This window comes from Chaetodon auriga, chromosome 20, assembly GCF_051107435.1.
Source record: "Chaetodon auriga isolate fChaAug3 chromosome 20, fChaAug3.hap1, whole genome shotgun sequence".
Taxonomy (NCBI): Eukaryota; Metazoa; Chordata; class Actinopteri; order Chaetodontiformes; family Chaetodontidae; genus Chaetodon; species Chaetodon auriga.
The window spans coordinates 7,561,887-7,580,728 of record NC_135093.1 but is presented as its reverse complement, the minus strand read 5'-3'; the positions used below and the strand labels follow the sequence as shown (position 1 = coordinate 7,580,728).

The 18,842-nt window shown below is 42.1% G+C and overlaps 3 protein-coding genes across 4 annotated transcripts in view; 1 reads left to right on the top strand and 2 right to left on the bottom strand.

Annotated features, from left to right (window-relative positions):
• The window catches only part of LOC143339055 (testican-2), a 42,489-nt gene extending 40,944 nt beyond the window's left edge, over window positions 1-1,545 (bottom strand). For both annotated transcript variants that reach the window (XM_076760052.1, XM_076760053.1), the window contains exon 1: window positions 1,254-1,545. In XM_076760052.1, the coding sequence (XP_076616167.1) occupies window positions 1,254-1,442 (189 nt within the window). In that variant the 5' untranslated portion in view covers window positions 1,443-1,545. The remainder of the gene's footprint in view (window positions 1-1,253) is intronic.
• lrrc20 (leucine rich repeat containing 20) overlaps window positions 1-18,842 on the top strand; it is a 178,666-nt gene that overhangs the window by 59,311 nt on the left and 100,513 nt on the right. The window lies entirely within an intron of this gene.
• ascc1 (activating signal cointegrator 1 complex subunit 1) lies at window positions 7,015-18,833 on the bottom strand. The gene is made up of 10 exons (XM_076760569.1): window positions 18,533-18,833; window positions 18,304-18,406; window positions 18,092-18,189; window positions 17,827-18,005; window positions 17,567-17,700; window positions 17,075-17,194; window positions 16,821-16,945; window positions 16,136-16,209; window positions 14,416-14,560; window positions 7,015-7,273 (listed from the first exon to the last, which is right to left on the bottom strand). Exons 1-9 carry the CDS (start codon window positions 18,645-18,647, stop codon window positions 14,444-14,446), a joined length of 1,065 nt encoding a protein of 354 aa, XP_076616684.1. The 5' UTR covers window positions 18,648-18,833; the 3' UTR covers window positions 7,015-7,273; window positions 14,416-14,443.

The window sequence follows — 18,842 nt, the reverse complement described above, 5'->3', positions numbered from 1 at the left end:
CAGTATCTCTGTGTGTATCAGGCCATTGTGTGCAATGGTGCAAATTCATGAACAGAACGGCTTCACAGCAATATTGGGTTTACAGGATTATGCCTAACCTTGATTTATCAGGTATTTAATTTGGTGGATTAACCAAAAAAACTGACAGTCCCATCTGGATATTTATCCACTAATGGCGTCTCAACAGACTTTCCTGTCACAATGAACATTGTATTGTAATCATGATGTTACTGTGATTTTATCAATATCACTCATCCATCTAGGATTCAAGCCATTTATTTGTTAAAGGTTGCAATAAGGCCTTGCAAGCAGGGTTATTTTCATTATCTGTTTATCTATGAAATGCCAAAAGGTATTCAGTTTGCCATCATATCTAACAAAATAAATTCCCATGTTTGAGAAGCATAAAGTAGGAAAAATGTTGCTGATTAATTTTCTGTCTGACTAACTGTTTCAGCTCTAATTGCAATGACTACATTTATGTCTGCAGGAGATTCATCCTGTTTGTAATTTGTTAAATTGTCCATCTCTAGTGAATAGTCCTTATGGCATGGCTGAGCAGAATAAACAAAGCTGTCCCTTTACAGCCCAGAATGAAGTCTGGACAACACATCCACAAGGGAATAAGCAATGTTTGTTCCCTTAGACTTGATATTTGTGATTTAGGGATACACACAATGATGTCTTGCTATGTGGCTTTCCCATCTCAAGGCTCTGGAAGCCTCCTGACTGTGAGCCCATATTCCATGTGTAATATGGTAGATCAATGGGTATTGATCAGTGAATATAGACACTGTTCAGAATATCACATTTAGCCAGAAGGATCTTGGAAATGGCTTTTCTGGAGATTTGGGCTGATGCCATAGATTTCCCCTGAGTTGTATTTCATCCACTCTCACATAAGAAGGTCCATAGATAAAAGTGTCAATTTAACCATAGAAATACATCATAAAACAGCAGCTTGTTTGGCATGTCAGCCAATTGAAAGGGCTGTCAGTGAATGAAATATATGAATTTATCAAGCACGAGCACGCGCACGCACATGCAATCTTTGTACATATAGTATCCTGTGCAATTTTTTCCCATGTTTTGAAGTATTTCTTTTAGCACAAACTAGTATTGCGTGTATTTGCACTTCAGAGCGACAGTTAAACTGTGCGCAAAAATGCCCTCTGAAAACACCCCGCGCTGCCTCCACGGACAGCATCTGGAGATGAGGTACGACAACACGCTCGTATGATCACACTAAACACACCACTCACGTCTCTGAAGCGATTCCAGTGTTTGATCTTACGGCTGTACTGGGAGATGGTTGACAGCCATTGCTCATCTTCCATGAAATTTCCGGCTTTTCCTGCCGCCTCTTTGCCACTTTTCACGTCCACCTGGAGCGAGAAGCCCACCAGCAGGCACAGGCACGCGACGATTCGCACAACGACCATGTTGCTCAGGCAGTTTGGTCTGGGATGTATCTCCTGCTGCTGCTGGCTGCTGCTGCTGTCCTCTTGCCAAGGATCCACATACAAGACTGCTGCTGCTGCTGCTGCTGCTGCTGCTTCAACAGACTGAATGGAAATGAGAGAGAGAGAGAGCGAGAGAGAGAGAGAGAGAGAGAGAGAGAGAGAGAGAGAGAGAGGAGGGAGACAGAGAGTTAAAGGAGAGATCAGATCCTGCACTAATCATTTATTTCTGCTCACTTGGTTTCATTATTTTAGTGTCTTTTTTGGGCTTTTTTCCCGTTTGTAAGCAGCACACACACACACACACACACACACACACACACACACACACACACACACACACACAGTCCGGATAGTCACACTGCCAATGAATCATACAAGTGGAACAGATGTTTATTGTTGTACTGATGATCAATCAGGTTTTATTTATGTGTTAAAATGTTTCTGGAAACAAGCCAGCGTCTGTCTAATATTTATGCCAATAACGCTCATTGAACTGAGCTCTACAGCAGAGCCGAGGAGTGACTCAATTAAACATTAAAGCTGGGAGAAATGTGACGGATGCTGGGTAAAGGCTGCAGCGGAGGTGATACCATTGAGGTTGTGGTGCCCAAATGGGGCTTCGTTGATTGCTGAGGGTCACTGAGGGACTCCCAAGGGCCCTCAGGGAACGTTAGGTTAAATTTTGCTCAGGATGAGCTCCATTTCATTCTGACTGTGTTCATTAGCAGCACAGAGAGAGAACGTGTGAGAGTGACTCAGATCAGCTGTGTCTGTGAGGTGTTTTACTGTGAAATCTGAGTCTCTCTCAGGCGTAAAAGTAGCTGGAACAAACCTTTACGATGGTTCGGCTTCATCACTGAGCACCTTTCTTACGCTAATTATTTTGTGTTTCTGTAGCTTGTGCTAATTCGATTTTAAAATGCAGAGCAAAAATTCGCCTCTGAAGTAGATTTAAATGCTGTTCCAGTACTTTGAAGCAACGTTACAGTGTGCAGAGTAAAACAATCAAAGCTAACAATTAACTTTTGCAACTGATGCATTTTAAAGAAAGACAGAAGTGTGATTTTTCATGACATGAAGTAAGAGCACGACCACAGTTAACCTAAGACAGATTCTTTATCAATTAATCTGCTGATTATTTTCTTGATTAATCGTAGAAGAAAAATTAGGCTTCAATTTCCCCGAGTCTGAGGTGATGTCTTCCAGTGTCAAACAGTCCAAAAGCAAAGCATATTCAGTTTATTAGACAATAAGATGAAGAAAAGCAGCAAATCCTTATAACTGAGAAGGGAAATGTTTGATACGTCTACTTGAAAAATAACCAAAAGATTAACTGATTACTTAATAGCTGCTAATTCATTGTGATCGTGTCCATTAATTGGGAAAACAAGACAACAGTCCAGAAGCTTCTGCTGCATTCATGACGGGTCGTCGTTTCTTGTTGTTAATACTTTATCGTGTATTTTGGCAAATAAACTCAAACAAAACAACACAAGACCTTGCTCCATACCCTCCTACTGCCATAACGAGGTCATACCCTGGCCAGATTAACCTAATAAGTGGCCCTGGGGCTAAAATGAGTCCCTGGCTTCTGTTAACTTCCTGTTCCTCCCACTGTCTGTGAGCGAACGTGGCCTGACCCCGGGGTCATTGTGCCCGGCTAGCTGGGCCCTGAAAGGTAACAATAACCGCCTCCCAGCACCTCTAAACTTTGCTAACTAACCGTCATTTGCCGTTTCATGGGAGTTGTGCGCCGGCCCATTGCCTTGCTGAGAGCAGTAACTTTGTAGAGTCTCTGCTGGTTTCCTGGCAACTGATCCCTGCCAGGAAATTGTCCTGCACATAATCGTCCATTAAACAGGACGCTGTGGTTTTTACATGTCGGATTTGGTTTTTATGGATTAAACAAACGAAAGTTGTTGATGAGTGAGCTCTAGAGATGCGGGTAGGCTGTTGAACGCTGTTTCCCTCTGTCTTAATGGTAAGCTAAGCTAACGGGTTGCTGGCTGTCGTTGTATAATTAACGGACAGACATGAAAGTCTAACTCGCTGACGGACAGCGAATGAGCATATTTCCCAAAATGTCAAACTGTTCTGTTAAGGTCCTTGTTATGGGTTGATCTTGCGCTTTCGCGGGTCAGATAGCGAAACAAACTTTAATTAAATGTTGGTTTCAGCTGACGCAGAATTAGCCCGAGCCTGCCGACTTTGCCCCAGTAGATAGTCCAGCCTCGGTCACACTGCTTGCCTCAAGTCACTCATAAACACGCACCAATATATCACAAACACAACACAGTGCATACTCAGCTTTATTGCCATTACACAGGACAGGACTGCACAATGAAATGCAGCTGTAGCCCCCTGTGTAAACAAATATTTGCATTTATTTTATAACAATAAAATAGGCAATAAAGTATATAGAAGTTGCACTAATATAGATGTACAGTTAGGTATAAATATATATAGGCTACACACATATACACACAGAAAATATATGCAGTGTGTGCAGCAGCAGTGTAATATGAGTATTTTAAGTGACAGTGCAAATGGAAAACTTGAGAATGAGGGCAGTACAAAAGGAGTACAACACATATACAAGTGGTGGCTGCCATAACTTGAAGAATCCTTAAGATGTCCATGAGGTCATTTTCTCCACAAGTGAGGGGATCAATTCTAATCAAGGTAACCATTTCATGCTTCATTTGATCAATAATTCAAGTACTCCATCGAACAGAAAACTATGTCTCGTGTATGTTTTGTGCCTTCACACATGGCCCTGTAAATGAAATAAGCCTGAGTCCTTGACTAAAAATCTCTAAGAGGTTTGAACGTTACACTGTAAGAAAGGCTCTGTCGATTGACCAGGTTCAGTATGGGAGCTGCTGCTGTGATGCTACTTTTTCCTCAAGAATCCGTGACATACAGAGTTTTGCTGTACCTGCTCATCATTTTAAGTCTGCCCACGTTATTCCTGCTGCTCCCTAAACCCTCCGTGCACCCCCCCACCCTCGCTCCCTCCACTCTCCATTTCATCCTCACGAAGATAAACATAATCCAGCACTCCGCTCTGATTCATTCGAGTTTAAGGTTACCAGTATTGGCCGAGCCCGAGCAGCCGGGGGCAGGATCGCATTCCCGGGATGCTGCTTAGCTGGCCGAACTAACTCTCGACACTGGCATCAAAATAGTTGATGTGGCAGATGCAGGCTTTCCTGAGTGTGCAGAGCTCCAGAGCTGGGCAGCAAGGGCAGCGAGAGAAACATCCCCGCAGCGTCAGCCAGCTGTGCACGCCAAGGGTATGAAGTGCTGGACATGATGTGTTAATCAAGAGGTCGTCATCAGTCACGGTCAGGATGAACGTGCTGCAGATTGATGGTCGCGCAGCTGAACTGGGTCGCTCGGAAGCATTTAAAGAGCGTGTTCTGCTTTGCACCATTAGTTATTGTTATATTAGAGAGCCTGTCTGTGGCAGAGGAGGCATCCTGAGGGAGTCCTACGTGTGCAAGAACAGCAGCGGCAAATGGAAAACACATTGATGAAAGCTTTGAGTGGGTTATCTCCTAAGAGGGATGAGAAGACTCAAAGGATCTTTGTTTTTTAATTGCAGAGAGCTCTTAAAAGCTCGCCTGCTCCATCGATATCTGAAGTTGCAGCATAGTGACCAGGAGCCATGAAGGACTAGCAATCACAGCAAACCATTGTTATGCTCCCAGTACATGTGGCGCAGGCAGGAATGATTTTCTAGCATGTTTGTACTTCACAGAGATTGAGTTTTCAAAGATCAATGTCTCGACCAGATTAATAATTTCAGCTGTGATCTGGCCCATCCGTCTTTTCAAACGCGGCGGTGACAGCCTTTAGATCGCTGTGTAAACGCTCAATTTAAAGTAGATCTGGTTATTGAGGATCCCCTGACAAATGGATTCACTTTTCAAATTACTGACCATTTGGGCCTCTCCATCTTGATGACAGCAGATGCCATGAAATCACAGATTGTCGTTAGCATTCAGCTACAGGTCTCCTGCCCCTCTGAGGCTCCGACAGCCCCTCTGCGGCTGAGTCATGTGATGTTGTTGCTGAATGCTGAAATAGTCATTTTGTATGTTGAAATGATCGGTGCTCAAGTTTTCCTGCCAGGAACAGTGGTCAAGACATAGATTATGGATAGATACAGCAAAAGTTTCAGCTTTTTATCAGCTCAAACCGGAGGTTAAGTGTGGGATTTTGGCTGCAAGTACTCTCAGGTGTGTAAAACTGAAAAATCTTGCAATTTGGTACGTTTATTTATGATGTCTGTGTCAATGCAACCTCCATCAGTTACATGCACGTGTTTTTTTTATATTCTTACCCTGCTAGGATCCTGCCAGAGGTGCTTTTTTTTTTCCTTGAATGATTGATTCGAAGCTCGTCCATAATGTTTTCATAGATGAAGAAAGAAAACTGCTGCAGGTTTGGTTTAAAGCAACAGAACTCTGTTTGAACTTGAGCTGTTTTTGATGTCGAAAAAAGCCTCATGATCAGACTGACTCGCCGTTTCGTTTTTTCTTCATTCATTCGGCCTCATGTTGTTGTTGTTGCCGTTTGTCGATATCTTCTTGGGGAGGGAGGGGGTCTTCTTTCATTTTGTTTTACGGTAATCAATCAGTTCATATCCATCCCACCATCATTTTCAAACGGGGTTCTGGGGACAATGTAAGAGCTGTTATCTCCAGAAGTCAGTTTCAATTTCTGCCATTTTGTATAGCTTCTGTTCATGAATGTAGCCTGGTAGCTTTCTAGCAATGACCTCCATTCTTAATTCCGCTCTAATAGGTTGACTGTTTTTCCAGCCAGCAGAAACAGCCATCAGTGGGCTCTAAACCTGGCCTTGAACCACAGAAGAAATCAGAAACATGCATTGCATTTAAAAGTCTACCTTAATAAGCAAGCTCTGTAGCTTTTCACAGAACAGAACATCCACTGCATGGGCTTTAATGTTTGTGTGTACATATTGTTACATGACATAACATCCTCTAAAGACTGCTTCAGGACCAGCGTTCGAGCTGATCTGACCGACACATCCAAGACAGAAGCGCGACGCGTAGCCTCTTATATTTCAAACATGGAAGCAGCTCCACACAACTGGTTTAACATCCTCTTCTACGTACCAGAGTCACGCTGTGGAAGAGTGCCCTTAATTGTGAAGAGATTAACTGATGTCATCAGTTCCCCCTGTTCCTCTCGAGGCAGATGTTGATAAAACTTATCTATCCTGTTCACTGAGCACACTCAGTTTACACAAAAAGGAGATGAGGGGAGGAAGGCTTCATTTGAATAACATCAGACGGCACTACAAGCAGCAAAAATTGAAGGGTTGCTTATCTGTAAATATTTGCTGTCTTCAAATTAAACACAGCACACTCCTTTTCTGTCTTACAAACAGCTCATGAGGCCCAACACGAGCTTGGCTGCTTATCGTGGCTGTACATATTCTCCCAAGATGAAACAACTCCGCGAGGATCGCTTCAGGAACTCCTGGTACACAACAATTAATTGCAACAGGCCAAGGGTGGATGCTTTACACATTTATTTATTCCTGCCAGATTTAAACAGAATGTTAAACTGTGGCACCTCCTGCCACCGTGAAGGAAAACACAACCCAGACAAATGTTCATTTTTCAACTCATTTCCACAAAAGATGCAGCGACACTCTGCTGTGAGTCCATTCATGTTCATTATCTGATGCAGCGTCGCTTCCCTGCTGTGCTTTACTGTCAGCCGAGTTTCTTCTTCAGCCAGAACACTTTCCATCCGCCATGTCCATCAATGACCTGCAACACATGATCAGTGATCAATATTGGCAGTTTACAGCACCCTGTGGATGCAGATAATGATTGTTTTCATCTGCAATGTCTATAGTGACTATTTTTTTGATTAATTAACACATTATTTAGTCTATAAAAGGTCATAAAACAGTGAAAAATATTACAACTTCCCAAAATCCAAAGATGATGTCTTCACATTTGCTTGTTTTGTCTGACAAACAGTCCAACACCCACAGATGCTAAACCTCCAATCAATCCTCACATTTGAGGTGCTGGATACGTCGTGTGGTCGCCAAAGCTGACAGAGCTATGGTTACTAACACAGAGTGTATAAAACATGGACGTAGTATCTGTGATGTCCCCCATCCATCGTGAGGCCCTGTCCTGGCCGTCGCCAGGCTGCTAACATGTTGATTTCTGCTGTGAAGTTGGGCATTTTAATAGCGGGTCTATGGGGATTGACTCGCTTTTGGAACCAGCCTCAAGTGGCCATTAAAGGAACTGCAATTTTTGTCTCTTAAACAGTTTCTGAAATACAGAAAAAATGCACAATGTCCAGCGTTTTGAAGAAATGCAGCTTAATTTCAAAACTAGATCTATTGATGTAAAGTTAGAAACTTAATTTTTTATTATCAATATCCCAGATTTAATTATGTTACATTTAGATCTGCTCAGATTTATTTTTTCCAGTGTGACAGAAACAACAGACTTAGTAAAGCTTTATTTAAAATGTTAGTGGGCTTAGCATAGTGTGCTACAGTAAACCACATACGTAATAATGTTTACTTTCTTATTATTCCCTTTATATTCAGTTTTTTAATGTACTTGTGCATGTTCCATCTGTACAGTTAAAGCCTGTACATTAAAGCATAAAATACTGATGACACAACAACACAATAAAAAACACTTCTGCTCCTGCATTTCTTCTCCAGCCACTACTGAAGCCTGTTTGTGAGGCAGTTACTGCCTGTAAGAGGTGCTGCCACTGTAAAGTGCACACGAAAAAAAAAAAAATATAGCCTGAAAGTAAGTTCCTGGATAGGAGAAGCATCAAAAGAAGTTATTTTGAAAGTTGAGGAGAGAATAAACCACATCGGGAGGCATTTAATAAGTAATCTCAAGTGACTTACAGCTGTAAGTGGAGCTGCTATAAATGCGTATAGATCTAATTCATTTGGATTCAAACTGGGTCACACAGCTATTAAAAGTGCAAAGTTAGTTGAGAGCAGTCTGACAGCAGTTTGCCTTTGCCAGGAACTAGTGGTAGCTGCTGTTTTGCACTGCGGGCAGCTGCAGCAGGGGTGGAAGAGAGTGCAGCACCTTTTTCAATTAAATGTGCACAATAGACAGAAACGGGCTAATATTCTGAACTCCTGACACGCTCGGTCTCAGCAGACGGCTTATTTTTAGTCTACATTAACAAGTTTATGCCAACTACTATAATTGACAAATCCCCATCAGTTTCATTCTACATCCTAGCAATAAGAAATAGCATTAAGTGCTGCATGAAGGGATTTCACACTGCAACACTTTGGAGTGGATGAATAAAACATCTGAATAGAAGTCTGGATGATTTGTTTAAGAAGCTTCCGATACAGGGCGACTTTACAGCAGCGAATCTCAGCTTCTGCATATTAAACCTGAAGCAATCGTCGCCTGCGGTGCTGAAACAATTAGTCGTGACATGTGAAAGGGGTCGTTTGTGGAGACGAATCACCTGACTCTGCAGCTACCCTCCTCTATGGAGTGTTTTAGCATCTTTCAGCCCGTTGTTTTGGTCTCTGGCTGTTCTGGTTCATTCTCACGGCTCTCATCAGGCGGCTGTTTGTTGCCCAAAAAGCTCTAACAAACCCGCTGTGCGTTACCTGCTCAGCACCAAACAGCAGGCGAGGTTAAGCTAGCTGAACACAGTGGAGCATTTAGCAGCTAAAGAGACACGTGTTTCCCTCAGGAGTTGATGGAGGCCAAAAACAGAGCTAAAAGAGCAAATATTGGACTCGTATCCGTTTGCTAACACCTTTGCCATAAAATCAAAAAATATGTTCATGTGTGTAATGTTTACAGCTCGTTCTGCTGCCCCCATTAAAAATAAAGGTGTGGTGAGTCATTCTGGAGAAAGACTGTTGATATTATCAACTCTCCTCCTGCATGCCAGATTTTCCGTCCCTCTCGCTCCCCCACATCTCCTCTCCACCTTTTCCTACATGAGCACAAATGCCACCTGTTGCTGATTGGTTGGAACAATGTCATGTGGCTCAATCCCAGCCGCTTTGTTTCTTTCCCATCTACCGAGCCAGGACTGTGTATAAAAAACAGATTTTCTTGTCAGCGTGCACACGGAATGGACAGCTAGCAGACCGAGAGGAGATATTCACTGAATTTGAAATTCGAGATCAATAATCGTTCTCCAGAAAGACTCACCTCAACTTTAATCAACCTGAAACTGAAATAAAGGCCCTGATCCGACCTCTTCAGTCCTTAAGTTAGCGTTTCTGCATAAACTGCTTTTATGTCACGTTTGAATAAACAGTTTATCATGTAAACAATGGTGAGCAAAAATGTCCGTTGCTAGTTCATTGTAAAGTGAACACGTTTGGGTTTTTCAGACACTGCCTTGAGTTCTTTAAATTGCTTTGGGCATTTTTAAGTATTTTCGGACATTTTAAACACTTATATAAGAAAAAGAAAAAGCAATAGAGATTAATCGATAATGAAACTTTGTTAGAGACCCGTTTTTCAGCCTTACAGTGCAGTGTGTACATAAAGTAAACGGCAGCACTGAATGACTACCTGCTGTTCAAACACACTTGACTTTGTGCCTCTCCTCCCGGTGTGAATGCCTCGAGCAGCAAACAGACGTGGACAGCTGCAGGCAGCCTCCAGACTCAGCACTTTGAATGATAAAGAGCTGCTGCAGGGATCACCTGCCTTCTCGCTGGAGACACAGATTAGACGTTTCAAAAACTCGAGCCTCGGCTGTCCGTCAAGGCCGCTCGTGCCCATTAGTGACAGAGTGATTAGTGTGAAATTCAAACGGTGGTGACACTCGACGGCAGAGTCACATCCAACGTAAGGGGAAAAAATCAAAGGACGGCGTGCAGTCATACTTCACCGCTAACAACATCCGATTTGAGAGACCCGTCGGCTTTGTTTTGCGGGATCATTTACAGGATCACCTTTCTAACTTTTCATGGATAGACGCGTTTGATCAGTCAAAAGACCTTCAGAAAACAATCTCAGGATTCAAGCTTAAGGAGAAAACATGACACCAGGAGCAGGATGCTGCCTTCTGAAATGTCATCTTAGTGCTCCCTTGCTGTCAAGTTCATCCTTTCACTTAATTGGATTTAAAATATTCCACACATCGCTCTGTTAAATGAATCAACATGTGCGCTCTAAGACACACACGGGTAAAACTTCAGCATGACCTTAAAAGGTAATTAGGTGCTTAATTGATTGCACAGTATTATTAGTTACTCCGAGTGTGCAAATCAAACATATCTACTGTATTAAAAAGGTCCCGTCTGTCAAACATCAGTTTTTTTTCCTCCCTCACCAGATGTTAATGCCGGCCCTCCTGAATGAAAGCTTAATTTCTAATTACACTATGAAAAATTGCACAGTGCGGTTCTGAATATCAAAACCCAAAATGTGCTCAAAAGTTTGACATTGATCAAATAAAACCTATTTCAAACAGCCTCTGCATAAAAAAGGCCACTTTGAAAACTGGCATGAAATTAAATATGCAAATTGGACCGAGGCCTAAACAATACTTGGTTGAGATAACACAAGACTTCAGTTACCAAACATGATATGAATTACTGAAAGGTTCATTGCAAGTTTTCAGAGTGTTACAGGGTCACCGCAGACATTTCTTTGCTTTCACTTCCTTTAAAATCACAGCTTTTTCTTTCAGGACAAAGAGAAGAAAATTGGAAAGTGCGTTTTTATCCATGGGTTTTACCTTGCGAAGGCTTGTTTTCAGTGGGTGTAGCGAGCCGGCCTTCTAAACATGCAGGCTATGTGACTCATCCATGTATGTAAACAGGCACATGCACACACGCCTGCAAAGACAACTACACTGCTTAACATTTTAATTAAAAACCAGCTCCTGCGCCTCCTCAGATCTTCAGAAATAAGGATGCATACCCACAGAGGAAACAGGTCTGCGGGAACACAAACAGACACTGAGGTCTCATTTAGCAGGCTTATTGAAAGGGACACATGCTAGTCTCGAAATCTCAGGGGTCACGCTGGAAGTTCCCACAGCAGGAAGCACAGAGCTGACTAATTAGGGTGAGAGCGTGGCAGGGACAGAAAAAATAAGCAAGCTCACCCACTCAGACATGCATAGCAACATGAGTCAATCCAAATCACTGCCCAAACCATAGATTGATCTGTGGAAATGCAACGCTGTATGCAACGTTTGTTATTTCTGATGATATGAATGTGATAAAATGATCATTTTAATCCTCTATCAACCAAAATGGCCACATTTTCGCTGGTCCCAGCATCTCAAATGCAAAAATCTGTCCCTTTTCTCTGTTTTATATCTTCGTACACTAAATATCTTTGGGCTTCGGTGCGTTAGTTGGACCAAACAGGCGATTAAAAGACCCTATTTAGCACTCATATGCAGTTTATGAACGTTAAAAAAACGGTGTACGCACTACAATGTTGGTGTGTTTATAATAAAGAGAGCATGAATGACAATATAGTAAAACACAGCTGCAGTAATGTAAAAAGGAGATTTCATAATTCTCTTAAAGCTAAATTATTGTGCATTATAAAACATTTATGAGAGTTTGTACTGTGCTAACAAATGCTAAATTTTATGACATTTTATAGACCAAACTATGGTTCAATTAATCATGACAATAATCCAGTAATTGACTGACACTGAAGGACACTCGTTGCTTGCGGCCCTGGTCCAATGTGTTCCTGCACTACACAACAAAACGCATATGGCCATTTAAATAAACGTGTTGCTCAAACATGTTGACATACTGGCAAGTTAAATGTCACAAGTGTGTGAGTCTCTCTGCGGATGACGTATGTTCCTTCACATGTGTTTTCACGACCATCATTAGTGAGGACATCTGCCCGACGCATCCTTAATCGTGTCCCTGCCAAAAGAAACAAGGATGCACAGTCTCCATGAATTTCATTAACTTCCGAATCATCATCTCTCCTCCATCCTCTCTGTGTGCTCGCGGTATTGGCAATTCCCAGAATCCTCTGTCTGTCTGTTACCTGAGAGTGCCGTTATGCTGGATGTGTACTCCTGACCTACTAACAAGCATGTTCTCAGGAGACCAGGAGTGGCTAATTAGGCTCCTTTCCTGGGTCTGAAAAGATACATTTTATGCCCAGACGGTGCCACAGTCGATGCACACACAGCTCGGCCGGCTGTTTTCCGATGACGAAATTTGCATGTCCCTGTCTAATGGCGTCTGTTGACATGGCTCCAGGAGAACAGGGGGGAAAAAAAAAAAAAAAAAGGAGTCACGCCACTGCTGAAATGGGAGGGTGGACAGCACGGGATGGCAGAGCTGACAAACAAAAAGCGCCCTCAGTTTTCATCAGTGTAACTTTTGGCTGCTCTGCGATCGCCCTCCTGCATGCCAAGCAGAGAGCATCGCCAGCTGAGGGGAGGGCTGGAAAAAAAAAAAAAAAGAAAGCTCTGACGGCAAAAGCAAGTGGCCGGGCTCTGCGTTCAACGTCTGTATTCACTGACACACTCAACAGGCAGACGGGAGTGGGAACAAGGTTGTGGTTCGTGTGGGAAGGGCACTGATATAAAAAAAAAAAAAAAGATGGAAAAAAACCCAGACTGGTGTAATAAATCATGTCAGTGACGCATTAACACATTCATGAGGCAGCGAGATGAGAGGAACTGGATAATACTTGTTTTTAACTTGCAGCAGTGAGTAGATGAGACCAGGTCAGGGTGAAAGTCAACCAGGATGCTTATGTCCTATACTGTGAAATGTTCAGACTCTGATCAACCATCTTAGCTATAATGGTGGTTTACAGGTGAGGAGACTCCTGTATGACCAGACTGAACATATATGTGATGGGCAGGGCATGAAAAATGACTTCAACCACACGTGGCTCCTTCAAGTAAACGCAGCACAAAACAAAAGAAGAAGTAGTCGTCTTGGATTCAAAATGTAAAAGTGAAGAAGTATTGTCAGCAAAATGCACTTAAAGTATTAAAGGAAAAAGTCAACATTATGCAGAATGCTCCCTTTCAAAGTGTTTTGTTAAATGTGTTATATTTGTGTGTTGAATTTTGCATTAATGTGCAAGTATTTCACTGCTGCAGCTGGTCGAGGCGGAGCCAATTTTAACTATTTTACACGCTGTCGGGTAGGTTAATCTGTAAGTATACGACACGTTATATCTGATTATCATCATTTTTCTATGTAGATTCTTAATTATAATCACCAGATTAATCTAGCGGAGTAAAAAGTTACATTTCACCAAAGTTCAACAAAACTCTTTAGACAATCTAACCCTGACTCGAGACCGACCCAAAGCCTGAGACCGACTTTATATCTTCAACAATCCAGTTTCATACATGGTGTCAATCATCTGCTGCATGAGAACAGCACCACCGACAAACTCTTATTCTTCTGTGAATCCCATCCAAAATGAAATCTCTCCATTGAAGACAACAAACCTCGCAAAAGCAAACCGTTCTATTTTCAAAATCAAGAGTGAAGTTTTTGATGGAAATTCTTTTCTCGTGTTTTCTTTTGATTTCCCGTTCCATTAAAATGTATGTCGTGTCATTCACTTTGATGTTGTTTGACTCAGACTCCCCGAAGAGAACCAATTGTCTGGAGACTGAAGTACAAAAACTTGACTACCTAGAGCATTTCAGAGTGATTTTGCATGCACGTTTTATCTTTTGAATGAGCTTTAGTCTGAAATTTCAATCATTCTGGGCTCTGATCATTTTATTTTTCCGCCTAAGTTGTTCCCAAGGGGTTTCAGAAAACAAAGAATTTGGTTCACATGCAGGCAACAAGCCATTTGCAATGAAAAATAAAACCCTATGCTGCCACCTACTGGACAAAAGCGTCAAGACCGCTGCAATGATCTGCTAAGCTGCAAACGTGATTTCCTCATTAATTTCCCACCTTGGAGTAGACTCAGCCCAGCTGAAGCTTATGAGAAGTCGATGCTCCCTGCAGAGGTGTAGTAACCTGTGCAATCTGTCGAGTATCTCTGGGAAAGCAGGACCTTATTCAGCTCAAAGTCTCCAAAACAATGAGCACCCAATTTCTGTAATGAAAACAACAATTAATAAAATAAAAACTTCAATAACACAAAACTTCATCAGCGCTGTGGCTTCATTTGCATCACAATGAATTCACATTCCCAATAACAAAGCAGTCTAACCACTCAACGATCGGGAAAAGTCAGCGGTGTGTTTAAAAAGTCAAGCCGACTATGGAGAAAAGATGATAAGCTGTCACTCACAAACACGGTGTTACCATGGTTACGGGCCACCGAGCATGTGGTAGGCACCCTCGTGTCATTTTCAGAGAAAAGAAAATCAAGGATTTTGTTGTTCAAACAAAGACCTTCTCAGCACCAGAGAGGGAGGGAAGGTGGATGTCACAGTTTTCTTTATCTGCAGTGTCAACTCGGTGTCACATTTCAGGTGTCACTCACAAAGAAGCTGCAAATGGAAGATTTTATAGTCTGGCTGTGACAAGTGTTTCTTTAAAAAAAAAAAAATCAATGAAAAGTCTCCTCTTTGAGCCATGCAGGCTTATTCTTGTTCCCCTAAATTACAGGTTTAATCAATATGCTCTTTAGCAGCACGCTCTTTATCTTTCTACCCAATAACAGAGTTTTAGCACCTTATTTTTTAGCATTTCTGGTTAAATATTGTAAGAAGGCACTGATAAATAAAGCATAAATGACCAGGATCTAGCTAGCTCATGATCACTCCAATTAGGCACCTATAGCAAACAGCATTTGTCTTACTATGGTTAGCAGAACTGCCTGCATGTGCAGATCTTTGATTAGCTCTTCCCAAATGATTTGCAACTTCTATGTAACATAACATTGCCTCTCACACACACACCAGAGGACAAAAAAAAGTGCACACAGCAGACTCTTTACACAGACCACTTCCTGACGTGCCGCAGCAGGAAAAGCGCGGGTGTAAGTAATCAAATTAATCACTGAATTTGGCTGCTTCACCCTTGAAAAGAACAGAACCATTGCTAATGTTATTAGTAACAGCTGTGCTTTTCCTGCTGCGACAAGTCAACATGAGAAAAAGGCCTATGCAGACGCTTCATCTGTGATTTGAGGTGACCATGACTGGCTTCTGAGCACATCGGGTGGGTTAACGTCTAATTACGCATCGCGGCTGGTCCAGGAACAAAACATTTAGTACCAGCCTGAAATCATAACACCTTTTACAACTGTGAGTGAGCCCCCTGACTAAACCTGATTATTCTCTGTGCACGCTAGAGTGGTATCAGAGTGTTACTCCCCACAGACCTAAATCCGACCCATTAATTGGCAGGCTCTCATATCCCCATGGGACTCCGAATGCAGTGAAAATGTCAACCACAGTTGAAAAGCCTGAACACAGTGTGTGGAGCATGCAGACCGAGTTGCATCAGTTTTTTGATGCAATATTGCTGCAGGTGCCTAAACAGAGTGACAAAGATCTTTTCTACATTTCTACATATATTTCAGTTAAATGTGTCTCATTTCTTTTACGGTATGCTTTATTTTTTTCCAAAGTTCTGTCATAAACAGCAGTTAAACAGTGAGTCTGGAGGTTTGTAAAACAGCAGTATATGAAAGGACATGCCGGAGTAAATTTCCTCTAACCTTTAATATGTTTCTGGCATCAAACGCCTCTCTTTCGCTAATGGTTTGCCTTCCTGGGCCGCCCGAATCTTCAACTGGAAAAACACCAGAGTGTGAAAGACAAGCTGACAAATTGTAACACAGAACAAAAAAAAATGGAGATGTGTTATCTCCTGATCAAACAAACATGTTCCCTGGCTGCTACAGTCGCAGATTGAAAGGTTGCAATCAAGGTCATTTAGTTTGTGAGACAGGGACCACTGTGAAAAAACAAAACACTGAATTTTAATAGGATTCGTCAACAGGCTGGCAAACATTGTCAGCAGTGACACAGCCTCTCGCTTGCGTTGTGTTGTTGGTCAGCTCAGTACAAATTTGAGAACTGGGGCTGGACTTTATCCATGGCCAAAATGAATGAAGCCATTGTCAGAGTACTTGGAAAACATGCCGCTTGGTGCACGTAAACAGAGCTGTGGCCAAACAGAGAGCTAGCTGCTTGATGCCTATATTCAGGAATTTGTTGTTGCAATTGTTCAAGCTTCAGCTTTGTCGTCACTGCAGCTCAGGTCAAAGCAAAGTGATAAAACAGGGACAAACAGGTTGAGGGCAGGAGCCACCAATCTGATCACAGCAGGTCAATGACTGCTTTTACACAAGCTTCAGGCACAGTGCTAGTTAGCTCATACTGTGTGTGTAATGCCTTTACCTGTGGAGTCCTTTCTGAACAGAGTGTTCATCACAGTGCCGTGCAGCTTCACTCTGTCCCACTCTCTGACCATCAGCCCCACTGAGACAAAGTGCTCCACCAGCCGGTCTGCAATCACCTGCAACCTTCAGAGCAGCAACATTTTCAGAAAATATATATTGTGGAAAACAGAGAATTCAGCAGAATAAAAACTTGAGGTGACAAATTTGTAATTTATTTATTTTTTTCACTGGATTTGTTACAGTTCCACTCACCTGTCAGATCCATCTTTCACATTGACTTTGGCATACAAGACGTCCACCATAGCTGGGTCATCATTCATGTACTCTATACCCGTCACCTCCAGCGGCAGAGGTTTCCCTCCTGTGAGGTCTCTGATGGCAGACAGCAAAAAAGCAGATTACTGTGATCCACCTGGCACATTAGATCTATAATTTTGGGTTGCCTTCAGATTTTATGTTTCACTGTCTGTGTTTTCATACATTAAATCTACTATGACTTTTTGGCACAATGCTCATAAGCATAAGTTTTTAGCAAACATTGCTCAAACAGGAGTAAACACTGCATTTGTTGGGGCGACTTTCTGCTGTGAATTTGGTGTGCTAGTATTTACAGCAGCAGCAGGAAAGTGTGTATGAGATTCATCAAGAATAAACTACAGTGTCCGTGTTTATAAAGGAACGTGCCACCCAGAGCAACAATTAAAACTGTGTGAAATGATATAACAACCTTGTTTGGTGGCCTACCTGATGAAGTTTTGACACTCTTGGAGGTGTTCACATGCTTTTCTCACTTCCATGTCATTCAGCAGGGCCAGGGTGCCGATTGTCAGGTGAAGCTTTGCAGGGTTCTGAAAGATGCTTTCATCTACTCCATGATCCTGCCCATCAGAAAACAGCTTGTGAATACAGAATTGATCAATGACATAATGTTCTGATCTTAAACAAACATGGCCACCGCTGCCCCTCGTCGTCATCATTTATCTTTACATTTCCATCTGCCGTACCTGTGCACACTGCTTCAAGACTTCATCTTTAAATTGCAGGAGCCCTTCTTGAATTTTGGGATCATTCAGAGGGAAGGACAGGAAGTGCGTGAAAGGCTGCTTTTTCCGGAAACTCTCCACAAGGACCTCAACTCGTGTGACTGCAGATGTGACTGCAGCTTTCTGGGAACCTGTTATAACTGTAAGGAAAAGGAAGAAAGTCAGGTGAAAATGTTTGTTTCAGAAACTGCTCTCTGACCTGTTTCATGGTCCTCTTTGTCCTCACCAATCTGTCCCTCCACTCCTTGTTTCGGGATGCTGATAGATGTCTTTGTGTCAGCCTCCAGACGTCTGCGTGTCTCTCCTTTTTTCCCAATGATGTATCTGTGGACCAAACAAAGAGACACATGTTAAACTGCTTGGAAACAAACCTCTTCTGCTTTTCAAGTTGAAGAACACACAAACAATGAACACATGATTGTTTTGTAGGTAACTCACTTGTAAAGAACACTTGGGACATCAATGGCACAGCGGAATCCTTTATCAGTCTGTTCAATTAAGTGAGTATCACAGCTTTCCTCTTCTGCAAGGTCGGCACTCTCTAAACATGATAAAACATAGTTTTGGTTTTCTTTTCTTTTTTTTAAGAAAACCAAAATGACACTATTGTCTGGGACTATATACAAATATTTATACCGGCTGGAAACACTGACAGGACTAGACTTACCTGGTGATTCTATGTAGGAAAAATCTTCTTCCTCCTCATAATGTTCTTCTTTAATAATATTCCTTCTGTATATTCTTCCGTTTATATTGATAAGAGGTGGACGTAAAACGTCCATAATGCAAACTATCTAACGTTAGCTAAACTTAGGCTAACCTAACAACATAAATAATTATCTGGAAAGCTCGCTAGCAATTTTGCTACACGAAAAAAAGTGTAAATTGTGTTATGTAGCTTTGAAAATACTTCTTCAGCTAACGCTAGCTAGTTGGTTGACGTTTACATATCGGTTTCCCTGCTTTACGACACACAG